This window comes from Clytia hemisphaerica, unplaced genomic scaffold (assembly GCF_902728285.1).
Source record: "Clytia hemisphaerica strain Z4C2 unplaced genomic scaffold, Clytia hemisphaerica genome assembly, whole genome shotgun sequence".
NCBI classification, from domain to species: domain Eukaryota; kingdom Metazoa; phylum Cnidaria; class Hydrozoa; order Leptothecata; family Clytiidae; genus Clytia; species Clytia hemisphaerica.
In genome coordinates, this window is record NW_027104020.1 from 1,935,553 (window position 1) to 1,961,574 (window position 26,022).

General features: G+C 35.6%; 3 protein-coding genes across 3 annotated transcripts; 1 reads left to right on the forward strand and 2 right to left on the reverse strand.

The window, feature by feature from the left end:
• Positions 1-2,190, forward strand: LOC136811530 (myophilin-like). Its single transcript, XM_067068154.1, has 2 exons — positions 1-179; positions 1,639-2,190. Exons 1-2 carry the CDS (start codon positions 101-103, stop codon positions 2,130-2,132), a joined length of 573 nt encoding a protein of 190 aa, XP_066924255.1. The 5' UTR covers positions 1-100; the 3' UTR covers positions 2,133-2,190.
• A 1,882-nt stretch (positions 2,191-4,072) lies between these two features.
• Positions 4,073-7,220, reverse strand: LOC136811532 (uncharacterized). The gene is made up of 4 exons (XM_067068155.1): positions 7,105-7,220; positions 5,179-5,477; positions 4,722-5,088; positions 4,073-4,470 (listed from the first exon to the last, which is right to left on the reverse strand). Exons 1-4 carry the CDS (start codon positions 7,148-7,150, stop codon positions 4,385-4,387), a joined length of 798 nt encoding a protein of 265 aa, XP_066924256.1. The 5' UTR covers positions 7,151-7,220; the 3' UTR covers positions 4,073-4,384.
• A 615-nt stretch (positions 7,221-7,835) lies between these two features.
• On the reverse strand, positions 7,836-20,702 carry LOC136811533 (uncharacterized). Its single transcript, XM_067068156.1, has 10 exons — positions 19,755-20,702; positions 14,020-14,145; positions 13,642-13,823; positions 13,309-13,416; positions 12,774-12,920; positions 11,503-12,193; positions 10,704-10,945; positions 10,000-10,175; positions 9,452-9,605; positions 7,836-9,223 (listed from the first exon to the last, which is right to left on the reverse strand). Exons 1-10 carry the CDS (start codon positions 20,611-20,613, stop codon positions 7,934-7,936), a joined length of 3,975 nt encoding a protein of 1,324 aa, XP_066924257.1. The 5' UTR covers positions 20,614-20,702; the 3' UTR covers positions 7,836-7,933.
• Positions 20,703-26,022: the final 5,320 nt, after the last annotated feature.

Here is a 26,022-nt window from a genome sequence, read left to right on the forward strand (position 1 = left end):
GCCAGTGGGTTGGGTCGAACGAATTGTATTTTTCTTTTAATTTATTCTTGTTTCATAGTTATTTATTTCTCATACACAAAATATTTATTTGCACATCAGTATGGCTGACCGACCTGATGGATATGGACTCACTGCTGAAGTCCAAGCTCATATTGATGGGAAATACGATGAAAAGTTAGGTAAAGTATAGATTTTTGTACTGAATTTGAATTTCCATCATACGTTCTGTATTTATTTTCTACACCCCTGTCTCACAGCCCTGGTGAAACTTTTTCCCACAACGGGGATAAAATCTTTTATCGAAATTCCAATGAGGACAATAATTCGAAAAATGAATGTCAAAAATCTATTGGATATAGTTTTGGAGTGCAATTTTATACATAGAATTCTGCATGGGGATGAAATCAAAGTCAATTCCCCAGTAGGGGTTGAAATTGTAGGGTATTTTCCCCACTGGGAACGAAATTTTGACCAAATTTTCCGTGTGTCTTGGATTCCAGCAAGTCTGTACAACAGGGGTTTTTTTATTAACCTTATCGGCTTTTTTTACGGCGGCCCTTATTCCACCACGGACTAATTTTGGGCTTACGCAAATTAGGGCCGTATATAACGCAAAAACTTGTAAAAATCGCTATTCAGGCTTCAAAACAGTAAGTATTAACTAATATTTACATTAAAATGTCATCTTTCAGTATATTAAACTGTTGAGAATTCCATTGAAAATCATTGAGTTTTACAATCATGGTCGTAATATTTGAGAAAAAAGGGAAATCCACCGGGAAGTTTTGAAACCACAATCGATTTGTAAGTGCTCTAAAGTAGGTTGGAAGGGTAGAGTTTTAACTCTGAGTTTTAACATGAGACTGAAGACTCCAAAAGTTCAAAAATGGTCCAATAAGGCTCATAATTTAGCCTGGAGGTCTATAAACCCGAGCCAAATTGAAAATTGGATTAAATTTGAAAGATGGCCCAAAATGGACTTTCTCGCCCTAACTCCAAATTTCGAAAAACGAGGAAATTAGCTTAATTCTCAATAGATTTCGACCATGATTGTAGATATAGCATAGAGCAAAAGAATGGATAGTTTTCATCCTTTAATCATGCCTAAAATCCTTTAAATTGAGAAAAAATGGTCAAAAACTAACGCCGCTTTTGGGTAAAAATTGCATAATTTTGGCCCTTTTTACAACAGCCCCTAGTACGGCACGAGCAAAAATAACGCCAATAAGGGCCGGCGTAAAAAGGGCCGATAAGGTATTTCGACACCACTACTAATAGACGATATCGGCTTTCCGAATTCTCCCCGAATGATTACCCATGATGCATTGCACAAAAAAATTCACGGACAATATTAACTTCCCGTGAATTTTTTGCGCAATGCATCATTCATGGGTAATCATTCGGGGAGAATTCGGAAAGCCGATATCGTCTATTGGCATATAAATGCAGAGAAAATAAAAGGAACCTTATTAGACCAAAATAGACTTAAATTTCTAAAATGCTTATTTCTTCTCTGTAATTGTACAAAATAAGTCCAGCAGATTGGCCTCTTTTTATTACCCTCTACGACCTTAAACGGTGAAGTTGATGGAAATGGACGGATGGTAATAATTTTTATTATTCATTTCATATTTACAGCACGTGAGGCCATGGACTGGATCCAATCTTACGTTCCCGATAGTGGAGTTGGCGGTTTATCTGACGCTAATGATATTCAAGAAAAACTGAAGGACGGAGTCGTCCTTTGTAAGCTCTTAAACGCTCTCACGCCCTATTCTATCAAGAAATTTAACACTTCAAAAATGGCTTTTAAACAGATGGAAAATATCGGATTGGCTTTAGCAGCGATGGAAAATTATGGTGTTTCGAAAATAGATCTCTTTCAAACGGTGGATTTGTTTGAAGGTCAGAACATGGCCCTCGTCATAACCACCATCCACGCTTTAGGAAGAAAAACTGGCGGTAAAGGAAAGCGTGGTATTGGTCCAAAAGAATCACAACAGAATAAAAGGGAATTCAGCGAAGAACAATTACGAGCTGGAGAAGGTGTTATCGGACTTCAAATGGGAACAAATAAATTTGCAAATCAATCCGGACAAAATTTTGGCAAAACTCGAGCCATTATTGATTAACTTTAGAAAAACTTTCATGCTACATTCATTTTTTACGTTATTTAGGGCCAATTTTTTTTGAAAGAAAGATGTGTCATATAACTTTGTTCAATAAACATGCCTTTTTTATCGCTGTAAATTTTTTATCTCCTCATGCAAAGTTTAAAGCATTACGTAAAAGCGTACCGATCTAAATTACCATATTTTTCCGAATAAATACCCCTTCCTTTAAAGCCCCCTCGATTAAATGCTTCTTCCAAAGGAAAAATTTCAATGAACGCCCTCTTAAATAGACACCTCCTTCGAGTAAACGTCTCCTCTGTTTATTTGAAACAAGTACCGTGGTTTTGCATGAGATTCCACTTCCTCCACTAAGATTCTCCTGCGTTTTCCGGGATGTTTCCGTTAATTTTACCAGGATAACCGGTATGACATTGGAAAGGGTTTTTTCTAGAGGCCCGGAAAATCTTGTGTTTACTTACAAAACTGCCTAACTCACCGAATCTCATTTTTCAACTACCCGGAGCTCTGGTCGTTTTCCGATAGAAAAGTGGGAGTGGAATCTTGTGCAAAACGACAGTAGCTTTAAAAGCGAATCATATTGAGAAAAACTTAAATATTTGTTGAACATTGCATTCTCACATAGTCCATCCTATCGTCTACACAACATCACTTGAAATGTTACGGAGACGGGATAAATTTACCAAAACGTTGGTTAAGCCAGGGACGGAGTAAGCTAGGGACGGAGTAAGCCCGTGTTCACAGTGTCCCAAACTCTACCACTACTTTTCTCCCCCATAAACTGCCGTATGCCTGTGAACTCTGCACATATATTTTCCCGCGTTTACCATCCCTCAAGTCAAATGAACGAGAGTGTCGTCTAATTTTACATTTCTGATATAATAAATATTTTAACGAAAATACAAACGTACCTCCTAAGATCCAAAAAAATTCATAAACGCCCAGGGCATGTAGTAATACGGTAAATGCTCATACTTATCAAGGACTGGTAGTGAGGAAAATCAGTTTTTTTATCTAAAGATTAGATTAAGCCCATGCTCTAGAGTTTCAGATTCTTAAGCACTTTTAACCAAAAAATGGATGTATTCAAATGTTCGAATCTAGGAATGGTCGGCCTAACAGATTGTTTGAGATGTAAAATTTGCAATGGAGTAACTTTGTCCGCCAGGTAGAAATCTTTTGGAAACATATTGGTACTTAAAAGCTTTTTTGCGTTGTCACCCCTAAAAATACAAAAAGATATTTTGTCGTTTTAACCTTTCGGCCCCGAAAGACGTATCTGATACGTTCGCCATACGTTCCGAAAGACGTATCTGATACGTTTTTAAGGTGAACTTTATATTTGGTCGGATTACGCCCCAACCGTCAGAGGTACGGTAAAACCGATTAAAAAATCGGAATCAGCGTGAAATTTCCGATAAGAAACAATCGGGGTTTGTTTTGGTATGACGCAACATTTTTCAAAAATAGAAATGGTAGACCAAGCTATGTTGCGTGATTTTGTGAAACTGAGGAGGCAGAAATTTAGCTATGAAAGTAAGGGTTTATAAAAGTGTTTTAGAGTTTTATTTGGCTTTTCAAAAGTATGGAATTGTATTACCTAACTATAAAGAAACCTTCTAAAGAAAAAAGTAAGTGTTTTTGTTAATTTTTCAGTTCTCTATAATTTTTTGAAGTTTTGCACCAAAAATGACTTTTTCGCGACATTGTTTTTTCATATACCTTTTGTCTGGCTTCATAATTTCTGTCTAAAATTGTTTGGAGTACTCAGTTAAACATATTTAGAAAGGGGAAAGGTAGGGCTTTCCAAAAATATAAGGGTTTTTTTCTGAAGTTAATTTTTCAAAAAGTTATAACGGTTATCGTGAAAATTGCATTTTTATCAAAAAACGTTGCGCGCAGACGGGCTGAAGATATAAAAATGTTGCGCGCTGGAAAGGTTAATACTTTATTTTTCCAAAACAATTAAAACTTTAGAATAGATTATCAAAAACTTTTAATTCAAATGTTTCCGTAGCTAAAGTCTCCTCGCGTACTCAAACTCTTCTTAACCCAAACGAGTACTTTTGACGGAAAAGGATAAAAAGCTTGCCTTTTGAAAAAGATTCTAACTCTAATCAATAATTTTGATTAAATATCAATGAAAACATGTAAATAAAAAAAACTTTTGAAATTTCAGGAAATTAACATAGTCTACAACGGTTCAACAAAAGATTGCAAGTTTACTGTAATAACTAAGTTAATATTGAAGCTTAATGTCGTCTATCTCTACAGATACAGAGGCTAGAGTGATGGCGAACGCAAGATATTCGGTGACATCCGTAACGTTGAAGGATTTCTAAACAGGAAAAAGAAAATTTTACTTTATTTCACAACTCAAATGACGGATTAAATGATAAGGAACCTGCAAAACTGAAGTTGAGAACTGCCAATTATTTCGTCATAGATATTTAGCGGCATGAAAAGTTTAGTAATGTTTAACCTAATGTTTGGAATGAAGAAATATTCTTAATATTCCATTAAATATATGAGAGCAAATAATTCCGATGCCTTCGAAAAAGTTTTTATTGAAGTTTTATAAAAACTTACCCAAGGGGTGGTACTTTTTCAGATATCTGCCAAAATATTTCTTATGGTGTCTTTGAGACGTACGTTCACGCATGCGTCGGAGTGAGCGTAATCTTTTCAATAAGAGTTGAAGTCGATAACGTCGATTGTACATTGGTCTTTTGCGGTTGGCAGATGATGGCTCACTGGTGGCGATAGGGACTGTCTTTGGTGAAGGTTGGGTGTTAGTTGTAGTAGGTTGTCGAGTTGTTGTGGGTGGTGGTGTAGTGGTTGTTGGCGGCGCTTTAGTGGTTGGTTTGGCTGTTATTGGTGGTAGAGTGGATGTTTTTATTTCGTCTAGTTTGATGATTTGTTTCTTGGAATGACTTTTGCTCTTAAGATCTTGATGCTAAAAGTTTAAGAATGAAATCATTTAAATTTAAATTGCAACTTGTAGTGGACAATCTTGAAACGAGGAAAATCAAGGACTAAAAAAGACCTGTTCTTCAAAGGGTTGTCTTCGTTTTCCATCATTCTCAAACTCATCTTCAGCATTGGAGTCAAAATCACTTCTATGGTTAGCGTTAAAATGCTGCGAGTAATTATCAGGGTCATCATCTTCTTCTTCATCAGAAACAAAGTCATCCAAATCGTAATCAATTTCGTTTTCATCATCGTCATCTAAGATATTTCTTTGCCTGTGGTAATGTCTTTTGTTGACTTGATCTTCTTGCTTAGTGTCAAACTCATCCAATAGTTCGTCTAATTCGTCATTATTAGCTGGTCGATAAGGGCAAACTGAAGAAGAGAAATCACAAAGTAAGGATCTGTTTCAGCAATGGGCATACACATTTTTTTTGAATAAGCAACCAGGTTGCTAAGGATCGAGGGCTTATTAGCCCTTTTTGCACTATCTCGTAAAGTAAGAACTTTTTAGATAATCTACATAACCATGTCAAACAAAAGCTTTTCACCCAATAAGCATAAATATGGTATAACATTAGGGGTGGCCTGAATGTTAAGAAGACTAGCTTGAATACTAAGCAACTCCAGCACTGACTCAAAAATTGCAGTTGCTTACAAAAAAGTGTGTAGTTCGGCTGAAGTTTCCATTGGCTCATTCGGTACACATAATATATTTTCTTGAATTTTTGGTCATTTCCCTACAAGAAAATACACTTCCCCTATGTTCTGTGGAATCTTTATCGGCCATTCCAGAGAAAGTGTACAACACTAAGTCACGCTAGTTCTTGACTGGATACTACCAGTAAGGGACCTAGGGGCATCACGTCCCATATGCCATTTGATATAACCTAGATAGAGGCGAATAATCGGGCATAGACTCTCCAATCTCCAATCGCGGTATTTTATTGGAATGATTATTTTCTCAGACAATACCAAAAGCATTATTTATCGAATAATGCATTTGTCATTTTCTACAATAATACACAGCCCTTGCCCTTGTTAAATTTTCCTTGAAAAATACACGAAAATTGTTCCTTCAAAAATATCTTGATCAATTTATCAGGAACAACACTAAAGCCTTCTACCTATTTTTTAAAGTTTTTCCTTAGAAAATACATAATACACTCTCCATCAAATATGTTCTTGGTCATTTTACTACAAAGAACATAACCCTTTCTCTGTTCTGAGATCATTTTCTTAGAAAATAAACAATCACTCTAATATTTTTTCCAACGAAACATACAAAAATTTCTCCGTTCTTGAAACGTTCAAAATATTCTTAATATTTTTGCTAAAAAATTGACATCCCATTCTTTTCTGTAAACTATTTCCCTTAGGAAAAAACATAAATCACTTTCTATAAAAAGATACCGATGGTATTTACTAGAAAATTCATAAACACTCTATCAAAAATGTTTACGAACTTTAACTACTGTACAAAAATACACAATTATTCTTCTCTTCTCGATTATTTTCCTTCGAAAATACATAAAAACTTAGCCACAAAATGCATTCGCGCCATTTCCTGCAAGAATACACCAATATGTGCTCTCTCTTCAAAACTACAGCACATAACTTCTGAAAAGGTTGATTGGGCTCTTCCAGAAAATGTTAGTACATGGGGGGGATATAGTGTCCGGGGGTGGGGGTGGTGAAAAATCTACAAAACTTGCCCTCTCCGGGGGGTAAACTTGCTCTGTTTGGAGGTAATTTTGAGTGTATAGGGGGTCAACTAATGCTTGTCTGGGGGTCAAAAGTTACAATGTCTTGGGGGTAAATTTCCAAAAAATGTTATATCCTCAACCCCCATTCAAATTTTTTCTTGAAAAGGTTGATCGAGTCTTTTGTGAATATATTCTGTCAGGATGGAAGAGCTATCCACTCTGTGCAGTGTGAAATGGAAGAGCTATACACTCTGTGCAGTGTGAAATGGTAGGAACGAAGAAGAGAACTTACAAACCTTGCAGAACGAGAACGCACGATATAAAAAGTGTAAGCAACCTCATCTCTCCTTTTTGAGTTTAAAATTTGAATGTTTACAGCACATAGCCACTGTTTTAAGTTGTATGAAAAGTGCGAGCTTATACTTGTTTAGTGTTTGTATAGTCATGAAGGTATTGTTTGTTTATGTCACTTTCTTTCGTATTTATTTTGCAGTTAGACACTTGGTTATAAGAACTACTTAGGTATAGTATGAACACTTCTATAAAGAAGAAACGATACAGTAAAAGCAAGAGAAAGATCTCATGGAATAAGTATACTTACTTGTATTTGAGTAAAAGTTGACAAAGGGAAAGGCTTCTTGTATTCATCCGATTTCAAAGCCAACAATTTTGGTCAATTTTTCAAATTAATTTTTTTTCTTTTCTTATGTACTCTATAAGGAATAGTTTTGGAGTATTTTAGTTGCTTAAAAAGAAAACTATGTAACATGAACTAGGATTTTGAAATCGCAAGTGCAATCGTGAATATATGAAAGGGAAATCACAAAAAGAGATATTTGTATGATATCAACTTAACAAACATTAAAAGCGAAAGTAGCTGCTGTAAGCCCTCTTCGAAAACGAGGGAAAAAATGATGTGCTGAAAGATTAGAACACATTTCTATATAATGATTCATCAGAAATAAAGACGTTATAATGGCTGGGCAACGACATGGGCTGTGCAAAGAACAAAGTCAAGACTTTAAAGTTTTCAATTTAAATGACTCTATTGAGGAAGGAATATATATCTTACAAGAGCTGTACAAAATAAATCACACAAAAGTGATCAATAAAAGTTCGATAAAATCAAACGGAACTGGCTGTTAAAATTGCCAACAATTTCCTTTCCCTTTGTTCAGGGGTCAGCTCTTCGACAGGAGGCGGCCTTGTTAAAATAGTCTGTATAGGAACATCAGCATTTAAAATGACGTCTGGAACCTCTGGTTCATGGATCGGTGTTTGAGCTAACAGTTCATTATCCTCATCATCGTCCTCGTGCTCTGTACTTATTTCAACAGTCTCATCCTCTATATCAGTACTCACCGGAGCACCAATCGGATCTTCCTCCTCTGATACATAAGATCCTTCTTCAATATCCGACTCTTTATCCAAATCGACTCGTAACCTCTTGAAATCGTCAACCTCATCCTCCTCGTCAAGATTAAGTGTGTTTAATACTCGTTTAGATCCCGTCGCCAGAAGCGAGATTCCGTCATTTGTGACAACTTGCTCACCTACTACTAGAGCTTGTTCAGTAATAACATTTCCGTGATCTATGATTACATTTGCCTGTTCGTCAGTTATATTGCATTGTTCTGTAAGGATGTTCTCATCGTTAGGGGTAGTGTTATTTTGTCCAGTCACACAGTTTTCTACTACTGCTGGCTTTTCCTCATTTACAACCTTAGTAGTCACACCCTCTTCAATTTCATCTTGCTCAACTGTTTCTTGGAGAATTCGAATAGATGCTTCTAAATCGGCTTTCAATTTCGCGATCTGGTCGTGTTTACGTTTCGAAGTCAATTGCGCTAGATTTGTCAACAGATCACGACATTGGAGTGCGATATCTGCTGTTTCTTCGTCTTCTGTGTCCGCCTCTGTATCAGCAACAAGTGATGAAGCTGATTTCTCATTTCCTGTTTTAACTGATGTTTCGATGGCAGAACCTTCTTTACTCCCTGCAGGAACCTCTAGTTCGACATCTGATATTTTAATATCATTCGCATTAATGGTTGTTTGCTTTGGAGAGACTTTCGGCTCGTCTGCATTTAGAGTCAGTGAAGGGGTGACATTGTAGTGACTAAGGCGTTGTTCTTCCTTATGTGGTCCGTCCACCCACGGTTTGATGCAAGAGTAGTCGAGGTTGATGAGTGGATTTGCCGTGTAAGATGCGTTCAACATGTCCCAGCCCCATTCCGGGAAGGAACTGAATACCGAACACAAATGTTTACAAGGTAGTTTATACTGTTGCCAATCAAGACAATCACACGAGGGAAGGTTGTTGGCGTCTCCGAAGGATACTGTATGAGCGGCGTCACTCGTTTCTGTGGCCGACGCGTCTTGAACCCAAAACACGCCAGGTTGAACGTGGCTAACCTGTGAATTAAAGAAAGAAAGATTTTCACAAAAATTCTTAAAATACGATACAAATAATCCTATCCGGGTCTTATTAATTTAATGGGATATTACAAGCCACTAAGCTTATTCTTTTAAGGAAAACAGTATATTTTTTTGAAATGTCTAGTCAATATGTTACAATAAACCGGAGACAAACTTTGGTAGAAATGCGCGTAGGATTCATCAAATCGAAAGTGAAAGTAATACCTGGTAAACAGTTGATTCAGTAGTTTTGATCTGTTCCAGCACATGCACGATAACACTGGCAGGTTTGTTGACCAGACATGTCGGTAATTGGTCGCCATACAACACTTTCAACTCGTTCGCTTGTGTGTACGATTTTCGATTCAATTCGATGTACCTACAAGTAAACAAAGATGGATAAGAGGCTTGAATCAAAACAAACAAGTTAGAGAAAACGAGTTAAAAGTAAAAAAGATGACTTAGCCAGGCTGTCAACAGCCTAATACTCTATAGTGGAGTCTCTTTAACTCGAATAAGTTTTATAAGTTTTTTATGGTCTCTTCAGATAACAATGACTTATAAAAATTACTCCATAACTCAAAATTTCCTTGATTCGAACAAGTTTGTGTTCCCCGTGCGTGTTCGAGTTACGGAGACTATCGGCAAATTCGTTTTCTTTGAGAGCTTTTTTTTGATTGTGGTGGATTAAAAGTGACAAAAATATCTGAAAATAATTTTCGACTGTCCGAAATAAATACTTTAGAATTATAGACGTAAGAAAAATGAAATACCTTTTGTAGAACCCAGGAATGACAGTATTGACAAGGTTTTCGATCAACGTTCCCAACTTCTTACCACGCATGAAACTCATGTGAGCATCACGAAGTGTTCGTTCATCGCGTTCGATCAAAAAATCGTTGTGGAGGGTCACGATGAAGTCGTCTGGACGATAACCAATTACCCATTTCTATGGTAAAACAAAAAGTGATTCAAATGATACAGAATGAGTGGGTACTCGCAGAGATCTCAAATGTACATATTTCTCGGCTTGTAGATTTATGGCTCTTTGGAATGTAGTACTTGAGTCTTCGATTATTTGAAAATAGACTTACTAAATTGTTAATATAAGTAAGCCATTCATGTCCTTTGAATATGACGAAAACAAAGGGAAAGGTCCATATTTATTAACAAAGTGCTCGATATAAACATTTTTTCAAAAATTACGCCACGAGCAACGCTTACCTCGTTTTCAAAATATTGTTATGGTTATTGTATATTGATTCCCGGAGTTTCAAAAAGTTTACTCTTTTTAATTATTTAACACTCGAAGAGTCAAGGGATTTAATCACCTTGGTAATGGTTTAAAGACGAGACAGTCGTTGCACTCAAAGTAATTTATGAAAAGGTTTTTGAGTGTAAGAAAGAACGAATCGTGAAAGAATTTAATTCTGGTCGGGGTACGAGAAAGACATTCTAGGCACATCACACATCTTACCTTTGCTTCAAGGAGCCAATTTGAATTAAACCAACTCCTCAAGTTTGCAGATTCACGCCAAATCTCTGAATTTTCGAGTTCCAAAGCGGCTTGGTGTAAAACCTCTTCATTGAAAGAATTAGCAATGGCTTGGAACTGGAGGAAGACTTTGTTAGGGTCACCAGAGATCTTGTTTTCAGGCTTGGATAACCACTGGCGCCAACAGCGTTCTCGTGATGCTTCTGAGATGAATTGTTGGCTACCTAGAAAATAAAAATTTGGTGCCAAAAGTGTAAATTCTCAAAAGTCTTTAGATCGTGAAAATTGAAAATGTGTTTCTTAAATCCATTAGACTATAGTACCACGTGTAGATTGAAGGATCCTGTTTTTTCTGTCATTGGGCATGTTTGAATTCTCTTGAAAAATAAATTGTTATAAAAAACATTAAACAACCATAATAAAATGATGAGTTTAAAATGAAATTTAATTAACTACAATCAGACTTCAAGAAATATTTGAGACAAATGGGAAATTCCCCAGGAAGTTTTGAAACCACAATCGATTTGTAAGTGCTCTAAAGTAGGTTCGAAGGGTAGAGTTTTAACAGAACCTTAGGATCTGAGGATTCAAAAGTTCAAAAATGGTCCAGTAAGGCTCCGAATATAGCCTGGAAGTCTGCCTACCCAGATGAGATAGCCCAAAATCGGCTTTTTCGCCCGAACTTTAAATCTCGAAAAACGTCAAAATAACCGAAATTCTCAATATATTTCTTGAAAGATTGTAGATAATCATCCTAATGAAAAAAGAATTTATGACTTACTTGGGAATACTTCTTTAACAGCTTCTGATTGGTCATCGGAATAATCGATTACAATATATTTCGGTACCCAGCCAGGATTCCAATCTTTCACTGTATTCAAACCCTGCAAAATGGACGCTCTGTTGCGAACTTCCACAATGAAGGAAGCAACGAGTTGGTAGTCAACGTTTGTTTGTACAAATAGGTTGAACAATGGAAAGGGAACGCGTTCGATTAGGTTCGTTACCTCACTGAGAACAATCTGACGTCCATACCGCTTTAAAAGACGCTGTTGTTGGGAAGTTTGGTGGCAAAATATAAGAGTTGGTTTCAGGCTACGAGTATCATCCGAAACAGTTTTGTTTACTGGCAGAAGAGATTCTCCTTGATCAATGAATTCTGATTGTAAAATTATATTTTCTGTCGGCCGTGATTGTTGAAGCTTAGTCGCCAACTCTTGCAGCTCTTGTTTCAGATCTGTGGATAACCGAGTCAGCATTTTCGCTTTGTTCATATAATTACGAATGTCTTTCACATTTGGATAGTATCTTCTTCTCGTCTTTGCCGGCGACGGTTTTCCAGCGAACAGCTCTTGTTCCACGAAATCTTCAAGTATTTTCTTAACTTCACCTGAACTGACAATTCCTTCCCAAGTGAGCTGTACAATTTTATCCTTGATGATTTGATCAATCGGTTCATGTTCAGAGTTGTCCTGATGGATAACAGAATGTTCAAAAATAGTTAAACATTGCAAATAAAGCCGATTTAGAAACGTTCAGAAAAAATAATAAAACACTCTACTTGAAATGGCCGCCTCAAGGAAATGGAAAAGAGAGACAGTAAAAAGAGTCAGGGAAAGATTCCGAAAGGTGGTCAGTTTCTAGGGATTATTAAACTTCGGTTAAGGAGTTTCTTAAGATCGGTGTTTTTCATTTGTAATTGTGCGTAAATCCGATTGATTGCGATAGTCGGGTTCAATTTCCACATCTTTCCGGTTTGATTTCCCGATTTGGCCTGCGTTTGCGCTCGCACTTACTAGGATATACTCTTTTAATTTGATGTTAGATATATTAAGAAAGGCTGGCCACGATAAAGATGTTTGCATAATGGTTCGCTATTGAAAAATGACAATTACCGAACTGCCATAATTGGCAACTGCCTGGACGACTGATTTAGCTTACGTAGGAAACAGGTGACTATGAATCTTATGTAGTAGCATTCACTTCAGTTTTCAGTTATAATACTTTACTGGCTAAACCCCTTAGTGACCCAGAAAGATTGAGTGATCATACCTCTCCTACTGGGTGATTATGCTCTGCTGTTGCTGGTAATCTTCCAATGAAAGAATAATAACAATTCAATTTTCCATTGGTGTCTAGCAAAGCTTGTCGCACCTTCTTTGAAGCAGTTTCGCATACCCGTTTCGTTTTACGGTCCACCTGAAAGTAGTAAATAATAATAAAAACAAGATAATAATAAGCACCCTGTCTTACTTTCAGGAAACTAATTTCAGCGGAAACTAATTTTTGCAGTCGAAATAAGGATTCTAAAAAATCGCATTTCCTGGGTTCTAATTCTCGCGGTTTTGCCGAAAAACCGCCAAAAAAGCCAAAATTAGAGCGAAATTGTTATGAGCTGAGGTTTTCATAGAGATTAATTTAGTTGAAGTCAAAAACTTAGTCTGACTTACTTTAAAGAATAAGCTTCTATAGAAACTTCGCTCCAATAGGTTCATACAAACTAATATCATTTAAAGTATGGTATGGAAACGAGCTAACTACAGAGAAATGACCAGTGACTATTTTAAAGAAATGAATTAACGCTTACTTTATACTGCGGGAACTTAGCAATCATCTTAACGGTGATCTTGACAGGACAATCGATTTTCTTTGTTCTCAATCTTGTTGACGACACGTCTTTTAAAGGAAGGCCCAGCTGAAATGTAAGCGATTTACAGGTTATAAGACATAAACTTGTCGAATTTCTCAGCACTTATTCAACGAAAGAATCGAAAGAATTATTCCCAAAAAACCGTCACCAATTTTTATAAAGAGCAAAAACGCATGGATTATTAAGGTCGTCTTATTTAAAAGTGACAAAGATAATACTTCATACAAAATGAAAAACTCTTTTAAAAGGAAGACGATTCGAACAAAATACCTTAGCTCTTCTTTCCAGGCTTTGCATTCTGATCTTTTGACGAGTTACTTCAGTTTTATCTTTTCCAAGGTGACAAATATACATTTTGTCTGCCACATAGACATAAGGGATACCATCAAATTCAATGTCTGTACTTTCGAAGAACACTCTGTAATTCTTCTTCTTCAAATCAATACCCCCTTCTGAAAGTGAAAAAAAGTAATAGGTAAATTCATTTGAGGGAAATTCCGAAACGACAAATGACGATTGATAAAGGCCATTTGAAATGCAGGACAACAGTTTTGATATTATGGCGCTATGGTCCAGTTTGAAGGGCCTTGCTCCTGGATATGATATTATATTGTATGAGATTATTCATCAAATTTGATCTGCAGATACCTGTTATCCCATATTGCTTCATTTTACGCATGGATACAAATGTTGACATGGTTTCTTCGGCATAGTTCTTGATAACTTCGTGAGCATCTTCGGCAGTGGAAACGGTGAAAAGTTGAGGGTATTTCTCTGAAAAATGAAAAAGTTGATCTTCTGCAGAATGGTACTACCTAATCTCCGAGCAAATTCTGGTATCTCGTGCCATGTACTATAATTCGAACTAGAATATCGATGAAGCTTGTTTCAAACTGGCTTTTTTGGTGTTTTAAAGGTAAGGAGCCATGCTAAGTTTTGGGCACAAACAAAAAACAATCCTTTCCTTCATGTAAAGCTAATTCTAGCTCTATTAAGATAAAAATGTATAAAATCGACTTCCAGAAGTTGATTCCAAGAAGCAACTTCCACAAAGCCAAAATTTGGCCCACAATTTGGCTAAAATTTTTTCTTTAAAAAATCTTGAAGTCTTACATTTAAGGGCTACAATTTCGCATCACTGTGTAAAAAATCAAGACAAACTAGAAGATAAACACACTTTTTCGCCCATATTGGCCAAAACCTTTTTCAAAAATTGGGCTCTAAACAATACCATTTTACATCAGTGTGCAAAAAATCAGAAAAATATATAAGTCAATCGATAGAAATGCTCATTTTCCTTAGAAAATGACAAAAGGGAATTTCCCCAAAAAGAGAATCTGATTTTTACGCTCAAAAAATTTTTTTTCTGGAAAAAACAGCTTCGGTCACTTTTTAGAGAACCTTGGGCTTCATCTTTAGGCAAAAAATCAGAAAAATCAGAAAAAACAAAAAATGAAGCAATTTCACACAAGGTCCAAAAAACCAAGCTTTTTCTAGTGTATCCAGCCTATGAAAAACTTGCACTTAAAGAATATTTGTTTCTTAACTCTCTTCCAACCTGCTAAAAATGATCACACAAATATTATTTTTGTTGAAAGAGGAAGTTTTCTCTACTAGGAACAATCAACAGTCTTTTTTAACATCAGTTAAATTGCCATAATTTTGGCAAATATCAGACTTTTAGAGCCTAGTCAGTTCCATAAAAAGCTTCAAACTTTTTAACATTTGATCTTTATTATAAGCTGAACACCTTGACATTTTTTAATAAAGGTTGACATATGAAACTTATGAACAATTCTAGGGTTACTAGGCAACAAAAAATATTAATTTTCTGTTTAATACTCTTAATCATACCTTTGTCTCCTGAAAAATATGTGTTCTGAAGTTTCAAGGACTATCAGACAACACGCAACATCAGACATTCAGATTCAGAACAGATCAAAACTTTTAGCCAAACATACTAAAGGATACCTAAATTTTTCTCAGGGAAGTTTTCCTATCGCCGGACTTTCACAGAAAAAGACCAACACTCTGGGAAGGTATTGTAAATTGATCTAATGTCGAGATCCCTCTTCTAATTCCACATAGCGTCAGCCTTGGTTTAGGTCCCAGGCAAAAATTAGGTCCCCCCTGAGTTTTGAGTCCCCCCAAAGTTTTATGAATTTTTTTTTAGCCCCCGGGACTTTTGACCCTAGACACTTTCAAAAAATTGATCCAGTAAAAGAGGGTTTTCCAATTTAAATTGCGTTCAGTTCCAAGTTTAAGATAAAATATTTTGCACACTTTCTATAAAAGTATTGCCCTGCAGGGGAAAATTTTTCAGATTCACGAGCTTCAATTTGAGTAATTGAAGCCAACTATTTAAGCTGAATTATTTTAGTCCCCAGGTTAAGTGATGAGATTTTAGCTCCCCCCATGTACCTAGGTCCCCCCAAAAAAGTGGTGTACTTCCAGCTCCCTCCTTTTTTGGGAAAAATTTAGTGTGTAACCTCCCCCCCCCAACCAGCAGGGGGGGGCTGACGCTATGTATCCAGCCCCTTTCTTTAGAGATGGGAATAACAGGGAGGTTGGAATCACTGATAGACAAAAGACTCTGATTGCTAATCAAAAAATATAGTTTCCAATTAGATGAGGGATGAAGTCATTATACCAACATATAATACAAGAGTAACTTTAAAGGGGAACTCAAAAAATTTGTCATTTTTATTTTTTTCCTGATTTCTGGTAACACTAAGTACCGGGTGCGCCACAAAAAAGTTTCTCTCTTTGAAACTAATTTTCTCGAAATCTAAAAGTTTTTAAAAAACCGTTCCTATTTCATTGAAAAGAAGAAAGATAAACTTAAATTTTGATGGGTCATTTATTAAATTTGATTAATTAGATCAAAAGTTATGCTCAATTAATAAAAAAGTTACTTTCTGAAAGTGCTCAAAAACGTTAAAAATCGACCTATCAAATTAAACAGAAGCATAATTACATGATACATCACTATCTTCGTTTCAGTCATTAAAAAATGATAATTAGCTGTCTAAATGACCTTTTGTTATATAAAGGAAGGTTGAATTTCAATAAAAGGCAGAAAATTTGTCGAAAAAGGCAAAAAAATCTGGTAAAATTCATAAAGATGCATCAAATATGGGTTTCGAGGTACATCCAGCCTTACAGAACCAAACCAGTCTAGAACCAAAAATCTGGAGGAAAATTTCCTTAAAAGTAAATTGAAATGATTTTAAACCCTTTCGTTCCATCAGTTTCAAAATTTATGTGTTTAGTTACTGAAAAATGCCTTTAATCGTGTAAAGGCTATTGCGATTGACAATTTTAATATAAAAATTTGATAGGATGATTTTCAACGTTTTCGAGCACTTTCCGAAAGTAACTTTTTTATTCAATTGAGGATAACTTTTGATCTAATGAATCGAATTTAATAAATGACCCATCGAAATTTAAGTTTATTTTTCTTCTTTCCAATGAAATAGGAATGGTTCTTTTAAAATTTTTAGATTTCTAGAAAGTTAGTTTTAAAGAGAGAAACTTTTTTGTGGCGCACCCGGTATAAAAACGAGAAAGAAGTAAATAAGTCCGATTTCTCAAATAAAAATCATGAAAAATCTCTCTTTTTACTTCAGTTAAAAATATGTTTCAAAAATCACCCCCTTTCTTTTTAAAAAAGATCGACTTTGACTTCTCTTTGGATTATGACGTCACTGTACTCAGAAAACAGAAGAAATTCAGTTATGACTACAGTATGTTTTCAAAGTTCGGTTTTAAATAAGAAATAAATACATAGAAAAGTATGCCTGGTAAATTGTGGGTGATTTAGCTGAATAATAATAAAAAATCTCACAAGAAACACAGAAATTTAGTCAGAAACCCTCTACTGAAAGGCCTGTTTTCACTGATTTTTAGCGTGAGAAGATAAGCATCTTCGGCTTTCTGAATACAGCTACGTCATAAAACAGCTGAAAGTGCGTCTTTTTTATTTGATAAATAATTTCATTTTAGTAGAGGGGAGCTTCTTTTTAAAAGCTCATCAAACTAATTTTTAGAGTGAAAGGAGAGTTGCAATCTTAAAACCAAACCTTAAACAAACCATTTCAGGATAGAAACGAAAAAATCTAAAATTTGTTGAGTTCCCCTTTAAAACTTCAAACTTCTTAGGGCGGTCAGGCTCAAGCAATTCTTGCTCTTTTCGGTAGGTATATATATTACCAAGAACTGAAATTTATTTACTGACAAAGTACTGGACTAGTCAAATTGTGTTGACCTTATGAGGGCAAAGATGTCAGAAATATTTGAAAAATAATGTTAAATGACATCAAGGAAAGGGTTTTTCAGATTTTTAAAAGTTATTCTTTCAACTCATTGCTCAATTATATGAAAAGTTCTAAAATAATATGTATAGTAAATAAGATCTTGCATTGACACCGAAACAAAACAAAACCCCCATTGTAAATTTGTTTACATATTACATTGGTCAAACCAAGATTTTTATTCGAGTCAGAAAATTGATTTTATATAGCAGTTTAGCCCATAACCTTGAAATTTTGGTGAATTATACAGAATTTCGAGACGGAAATAATGCATATTAAATTGTCAGCGAAATTGTGGGCTAATTTGGGAAAAAGTTTAGGTGCCAACTTGGACAAAACTTATTTAGTTAAATTATATAGGTAATATCTAATTTCTCACTTGTTTTTCCCAAAAATCAATAAAAGAAATTGTAATTATGACATCATAATTGGTTGGAATTTGGTGATGTCAATAATTGTATAATCACTATAATATTAAAGGTACATCTTCAATCTTTACCACCAAATCTGGACCAAAGATGCATCCAACTGAAAAGTAACTTTTTGAAAATAAATTTTCAAATATTTGATAGCTTCAGCAAAAAATTGCATCTTTTGATTTTTTTCATTTTCTGCTGAACGTCAAAATTTTCAAGAAATTTTTACTGAAAAAGCTGGGCATCTATATATTAATAGCCATGCTCTGTATGCTGTGTCACCACTTTTGTTTTTGCAAGCAATGTTGTTGTTCTCGATAAGTTTGTTTTGATTGATAGATCGGATAGAGCCTGGTTTAGACTTTGTTCAGCCTTTGTTTTGAAATTTAAGGTCCATTTATATTAAGTAATTCTAATTTCTGCCTGGACTTGCATGCCCCTTTGTTTTTCTCTTTTCTTTTGTTTTTTAAATGTTTTTGCATGTGATTAACCTGGATTAACGATCGTAATCATTAATGACATTCGAATTCTTTTCAAAACAAAACAAAACAAAAGAACATTTCAAATGTAAATCAAACAAAAAAATAAAAAAAGTTTTGTCAAACAATAACAGCATTCAGAGGGCGACAAAAAGCACACGGCTTTGACTGGGGTTCTAGGTCCCCCCTGAGAACAAAGTCTCCCCAGCCTGATAAAATTTTAGGTCCCAGTATAGGGGAAAAATTTTATGGCATTCACAAAGCTCTATTTACATGTGTGTGCACTTTTAGAGAATGCAATAGAATGTCTTCATTTTTGCATTTTAAGGATCAGATCACACTTTGCATGAAAACATAAAGGTTTCGAGAAATTAAAAACCAACAGTAAGAAAAATATTCAGGAAGATTTATTTAGCCCCCCAGAGTTACATAAACTAATGCAGGCCCCCCCCAAGATAGAGCTCCCCCCGCCTGTCAGGAAAAACAACCAGCTCCCACCTCTTATATGGCAAAATTAAAACATGCGAAATGCAATTTTTGGGATATTTTTTTTTGACCGTGAAATTAGTTCCGGTGAAAATTAGTTCCGATAAGGTACTCCAGCATAAATTGAGTTGTCCTTTACAACACAGCTGCTTGGGAACAAGATAATTTATCCTGTTTTTATGCATGCTACTGTGAAGTCGGGTAACTTGCATCAGTGGAGAGATACTTGCATAGCCATCAAATACCGTAAGTTGGTATAATATCGACATCCCTCGTCTAATTCCGACACCCTTGTTTAGAGACAGGAATAATATGAAAGCTTAAACCACTGATTGAAAAATGATTATTCCTCTCTGACCACTTAGCAAAGAATAACAGTTTCAACATTTCCATCAATTTCAGCTGATAAAAAGGGTGTCAAAATTAGAGGAGGGATGGCTATGCATGTTAGCCTATACTAATGCAAGTTACCCGATCTCACAGTACGCTAGAGTACTTGTTATCCAATAAACAGTCACATTCTCCCAATGGCTTTTCAGCATTTCCTTACATTGTTGAAAAATTTGCTACATGTTATATTGACCAAAAAAGAGCAAGAATTATGGTTCCAAAAAGAGCAAGAGTTGCGCAGTTTTCTTTCCAAAACACTCCACTGCATAAATAAAAATCCAATTTTAAAATCTTATTACCTTCTCCTTGATTGCCTTCTTCTGCTATCTCTCCTCTTCCTGGAGAATCTTTTTCGGGGTTAATGATCATTAAGGCCGCCTTATCAGTTTGATCTTCCTCTTGGTCTTGCTCTGTAATTGCCTCAACTTCAGTGTGTTCAATTTGCATCTCAGAAGTTGATGCTGTAGCATCAAATTGGATTTCTTGTAGTTCTGTGACACCATTTTCTCCTTTGATTGCAATGGCATTGAGAACAACGGGGGAACCCCCAGATATACTGGCTTCAAGCATTGACCTTCCTCCTGCTGCTAATTGACGGTTTAGCAAATCATTTTCCTCTCTGTTTTCAGCTTTGTAGCCACATTGATTTATATCACTAGAAGTATCTTGTGGATTCTCTCTTGTTAGAATAGTACCAACATGTGAATCAAGTTGTTGATGAAGCTTTGAATCTGACTGGTTTTGCTGTATGGCTATCATTTCTACGCCAATAGCTTGTGACACGTCAAATGAGTGTCCTTGTTGGTCTTGTTGATGAAAATCATCCACATTTTGAGTTGCAACAAGAACATTGTTTGAAACATGAGAACCATCATTGTCAGTAGACACAAAAACGTGGTCACCTTCCTGGTGTAAATGAACTGTTGTAGAAGTTTGGGATGAGCCACTTGTACCATTATTTTCTCCATTACCCAAAGCTGTAAGTATCAAAGTTTGAGCAGCTATTTCTTCCTTTAATTTTTCATCAAATTGAGCGTCTATTTGTCCCTCACCAAGCAGAAGTTGAGATCTAAAGTGCCCATCTGATGTGGATGATACAATTGATGTGTTACATCCATTTTCTTGAGAAATAATGTTTTTTTCTAAATTTTCCGCCATCTAGAAGCTATACGTTCCAACAGCCATAATTTTAAGCCATACTTCGAGAACAGCAAAAAAGGGTGGCTGGAAGGATCTGCTTTGTTGTGAAACAAAAAAAAAGCTTGTGCCGAGTTCCTTTTTGATTAATCGGTAGCCGTAAATTCAAAATGGCGCCAAAAACCAATGTGTCCCGGATTCAATGGACTTCAATGTTTGAATGGGTCTCTTGAATGGTAGCCAAATGGCACACCCCTTTCTCAGAGACCCCGTACGGCGTAGGATTTTTCCAGCCAGTGGGGATGAAAACAAACCCTGACAAACCCTTAGACAAACCCTTAATAAGATTTTATTTAAAGTCAGAAAGTTTCAAGTCGATTCAAAAATCTTTCTCCGAGTAAACAAAAGAACACCAGCGTGGTAGATTCTACCCCCTCTGGGACTAATAGGGGTAATAGGGCCAATGCCTTTCTTTATCTCATTGAAGGACGGAACTTAGCACAACATGGTTGCATCAGTTGATTTTAACTACAAGAGTGGCTCAAAAAGCGAAAAAGAACAACAAAAGTTTTTACCGTCGTTCAATTTGCACTAGCTAGGTATCGAATATTCGATGACTTTTGCAACATTGTACGTATACTTAAAGGATGTTTTTACACATCACAAAGAACCTTAATACTTTCTAGGTATATCAGTATTTGTGGAACATATGTTTCAACACAGGTTGTTGCATCGTTGGTTTTATTTTTATGCCGATTGTTTGATAAATATCGAACATTGAAACTTTTCTTTATTCTCGTTACATTGATAACATTTGTTGGAAATGTTTTGTACACAATCCTATACTCGCTGTATCTTTTGTTAGCCAGACGTTTCCTTTCCGGAACGGGATGCTCCCTGAGACCGATTATATCATCTGAATTGACCAGGATATATCGTAGTGATGAAGTTATGGCACAAATGCCGGCGATGACTGTTAGTTATAGTATTGGCTTCACAGTTGGTCCTGTGATTAATTTTGCTTTTGTGAAAGCAAGATTTACGCTACTTGGTATACCGATCAGATGCTAATGGAACTGGATTAGTGTTATCAATCGTATTCCTAGTGGCGTTTACTATGTCTCTTTTTTTTGTAAATGATCTATCAAAAGAATTTGACTTAAAGGAGGAGATACAAAAGATGGATGTTGACAGACTATCATTAGATAGTTTATGTGGTGCAAATGAAGAAGATCCATCTCAGTGCCGTAGGAAGCATTTTAATATTGGGGGGGGGCTGAAGTTTAGTGACACCGCGAAGGCCAACCATGGTTTGGCCCGAGGGGGGGGATTTTGAAAATTTGAGCTCTAGCTTGCCTAAAAATACACTCAAAACATGCACATAAAGACGATTATGACAAATTAAAAAAGAAAAACTTTGCATTTTGCAAAATAACCATTTTTGAAAAAATTATTGGGGGGGGGGGCATAGCCCCCCTTGCCCCCCAGTTGCTACGGCACTGCATCTGAAATATTCTATGACAAAACACAATGCTAATGCAAGATCTATGGACATCTATGGCAGTCACCGAGTTATTACATTGGACAGTTCTGGAATTCAATCTCATTTACCTTTTCAATGGTATCTTCGTATTTAAACCGCCATCGAAGAATCAGTTGGTCAATATTGGGATTGCAAGTTTTGATAGCAACATGCTACACGTTTGGAATATTTTTTTATTTCCGTTTGGTGAACAACATAAAATGGATCAATGTGGCATTATGGGTTATCTATCCTTTTATGATGTCTAGTATTGTCTTCGTTGATGAAAAAAACATCCGTGTTACGGTTGTAAAAATATTAATGACATTTTGCATCGTAAAAAGTGCAATTAAATAAAAACTTGCTTCATTTGCAACCTTCTATTGGAAAGAATCGATCACGTGATGTATATTTTTCCAAAATTTGGGTTAGAAAAAGTAGTTTTTCCTATAGGCAGCCTCACAGAAGGAATTTTTTAATTATATATTATTGTTCTATAAACATTCATCTGTTTATTTTGTATCAGGCAACCTTCATGCACTTTTCATTCGTGAGATATCGCACTTAAAATCACACATATATTTTTCAGATAACAGCATTTTATGAGCGTTTATTTATCCAGATGAAGATTAAGTGGTATCAGGCCGATCCGTAGTCAATTTGTCTAAAGATTGGTACCTTTATCTTTTGAAAAAAATTCCAAAATTTGCAGTAAATAACAATTCAAATTTTCTATCAATTCAGTGGATGTCAAAAAGTGTGTCAAAATTTAGCTAAAAGCATAACACGCACTGCACACAGAGCTTTTTAAAAGAGTGCTCATTTCAATAGGAAAACAATGGTTGTTCTCTTGGGAGAAGTGCCTTCTAGAGGTAGTTGGTTATCTATTATTTTTACATCGTTGGTTGATATTTTTATTCCCGTCGTTGAAAACACAACTCAAAAAAGTCATCAATGCTTTTTGAAAAAAGTCAGTGATAGAGAATCATAACATAAAGCTTGTCTATTATTTCGATTCAATTATTTAAAGTGGCATTTCCATAATTGAAAGTTGTTTAGTAATTACTGTTTATACATTTGGGGATCATGTATAAAGATTTCTTTTGAAAGAAACTCTTTTCACTTACACTTGGATGTTTTTGGGGAATTCGTAAATAGTAAACTGCATACTGATACAGTCTGCTAGACATTGATATTTTAATATTTGCTCTTCATCTTTGATTTTTTCTACAGTGATCAGATTGACACATGCGCGATAAAATTTCTATTGTTGATCTTCAGAGGTTGAAATATTCTCAACCTCTGATACTCAGGGTAATTGCAATTAGGAACAAACAATTCAAGACCAAACTTTTTGATAAACGTGATACATTTCCTTTTAAAACCGTTATAATACCAGACAAATCTTCCAATATATCATCGAAAACCTTTTCCTGCATAGGAGCTGAGATCCTCCATATTGCTCAGATTTCTTCTCTAACTAGAAGTTTTATAGAGGCTTGTCCCTGTGTAGAGAATGCTGACAGAAGGTTGAAACAAAGCAGGGATATAAAGCGTCCTGAGCAAACTTTATGGTAGGCATACGTTTCTTTTAAAGAGTTCGGTGCTGACTCAAAAAAAATTGAAACGGTTTAAACGATATATTTGACACAAACAATAAATTTGTATTGGAAATATGTCAATTTTTATGACACCCAAAGATATCATGCTGAAATTTCTAAAATATAACTTTAACATGAAACATTTTTCTTTTTAGCGTTGTTAACGTTCTTTAATTTATAGAAAATAAATTAAACTTCAAATCTCATTCCAAAAAGAATCAAATAATTTTTCTTGCCCCAAAGGTTGGATTTCAGTTCTCGCCGTCTTTCAGTTCCTTTATCCAGACAAGAAGCTTCAAGACAATTTTTCACTCGGCTTTCTAGCTTTTTCGACGACACCAAAACATTGCATCAACAACTCTTTACAGCCACATGTGTCGATTTTTTTAGCGTTGGTGACTTCATCGTTCATTATGATCAAACCGAAAAGGATAGATGATAGTGGGACTGGTACCCAGAAAGTCTTACCTGTCCCAGAAAGTCTTACATAAGGAAAACAAAAGATATTTTTACTTTCTCAAAGAAATAGATACCCAAATACACTTAGTTTTTAAGAACCATTGTTTTTGCTTGAGACTTGCCTGTTAATGTTTTTTTGGGGGGGGAGGTATTCGAGATCAAATTTTCAAATTTTCCTAAGAGCTAAAAGATTTTTCTTAATTTGCTCTTAGCTTTCGGAAATTGATCGAGCTCCATGTTCTTATAAAATAATTCTTATAAGAAAAAGCAACAGAATATTTACCCAGGGGTACTGGGGTTGCCGACCGATTGTGAATTCTACTTCCCTTATTTGGACTAATTTGACAAAATTTCGATTTTTCTGGGGGGTAAAAAGAGATTTTTCTTATTCTTCTGACCCCTAAGTGGACTGAAGTTTGATTTTCTGATTCTTCTAACCCTTCAGGGACTACCTTAAGACCGTATCCTTCACTCGCCCAAGTACCAGCATATAAAATGAAACTTTTATTGGGAGATACGCTCTTTTCCAACTATAAACAAGACGACTTGAAGTCGAAAATTTCGCCTAAAGTTTAAACTGCATGGGAAAAACAAGAAGTAGAGATGCCCAGGGGGGGGGGTACTTAGGCAAAAATAGGTGCTGGGTATGTGCGGACGGTAAGGGTCGGGTTTTTCACCTTTCAAAGTCTCTCGAAGGGTTACAAAAAGCAGGAAAAAAAGTAGGCTAAGGGTGGGAAAAACTCACCATTTTTAGAAAAAAATTTTTGAGAGAAAAAAATACAAAAAGTCTCACTAAAGGGTAGGAAATTTTTGAAAATCAGAGAAATTTTTCGAAAAAGTCTCTCTAAGGGGGGTGGCACGAAAATTTGGTCTCTCGAAGGGGCGGGGGTGGAGGGCCCGGCCGCACAGACCCCAGGCACCAACCCTAGTCCCCCCCCCCCGGGTCGAGAGCAAGCTAATCTGAAGTCTACTTGACAGCGAGCCGTGAGAAACAATTTAGATGACAACGAGGCTCAAAATCGCAAAAAGAAAAGAGCAATTAATGTACGAACAATTGTTGTTAAGGAAGAACTAAAACTGAAGGGCAAAGCACCATCTAAAAGAGTTATTAATTAGATTCTTTAGAAAAAAAAAAACCTTATCAGGGCAAACTTCGTCGGAGAAAGTGACGAAATTCTGATTAGTGATTTTTTTGAGTTAGGGGATTATCTCTAATTTATGAATAAGAGTGATTTTATGAAAAAAAAATTTCAAAGGATAACGAACGAAATCAAATCTTGTCCAAAAAATCAAAAAAAGGAAAAAAAAAAAAAGTAAAAGTCAATTTTTTTTCGAAGATTTTTTTATTTTTTATTTATTTTTGATTTATTGATTATATTTTATTTTTGATTTCGATTTATTTTGATTTCGATTTCTTTTTGATTTATGATTATTTTTGATTTATTTTTTGATTTTGATTTATTTTTGATTTATGCTTTTATTTTTGATTATTTGATTAGATTTATTTTTGATTTAATTTTGATTTATGATTTATTTATAAAATTGTGTACGAGATTTGTTTTAGTGATTTGCCCCTCGGAAATTATTGATCTGTTCTTACATAAAAATCTACCACCTGGAAACTTTCGATCAGTTCTAAGCAAAAATTATGGCCGATCTTTTCCCTAAAATACATGCTTCACAATTTCGATCCAGCTGGGAAAATACTATCTGTTCCAAACCTTGCAACCTGCTGCCCACTTTGGTCATCGATTTGATCTTTTCTATAAGTTTTCTAGCTGGAAAATCGGAGTCTGCTAAATCGCGTGCCACGCGTGCCAGCGTGTTATGCGTGCCAGCGTGCCTACG

Coding starts and splice junctions, on each gene's coding strand:
- LOC136811530 (XM_067068154.1), top strand. CDS start 101: ATGGCTGACCGACCTGATGGATATGGACTCACTGCTGAAGTCCAAGCT. Junction 180..1,638: donor GAAATACGATGAAAAGTTAG/GTAAAGTATAGA, acceptor TCATATTTACAG/CACGTGAGGCCATGGACTGG.
- LOC136811532 (XM_067068155.1), bottom strand. CDS start 7,150: ATGAGGTTGCTTACACTTTTTATATCGTGCGTTCTCGTTCTGCAAG. Junction 5,089..5,178: donor GACAACCCTTTGAAGAACAG/GTCTTTTTTAGT, acceptor TTAAACTTTTAG/CATCAAGATCTTAAGAGCAA. Junction 4,471..4,721: donor GAAAAAGTACCACCCCTTGG/GTAAGTTTTTAT, acceptor TTTCCTGTTTAG/AAATCCTTCAACGTTACGGA.
- LOC136811533 (XM_067068156.1), bottom strand. CDS start 20,613: ATGGCGGAAAATTTAGAAAAAAACATTATTTCTCAAGAAAATGGATGT. Junction 13,417..13,641: donor GCCTGGAAAGAAGAGCTAAG/GTATTTTGTTCG, acceptor CTTACATTTCAG/CTGGGCCTTCCTTTAAAAGA. Junction 10,176..10,703: donor ATTGGCTCCTTGAAGCAAAG/GTAAGATGTGTG, acceptor GTTTTACCATAG/AAATGGGTAATTGGTTATCG.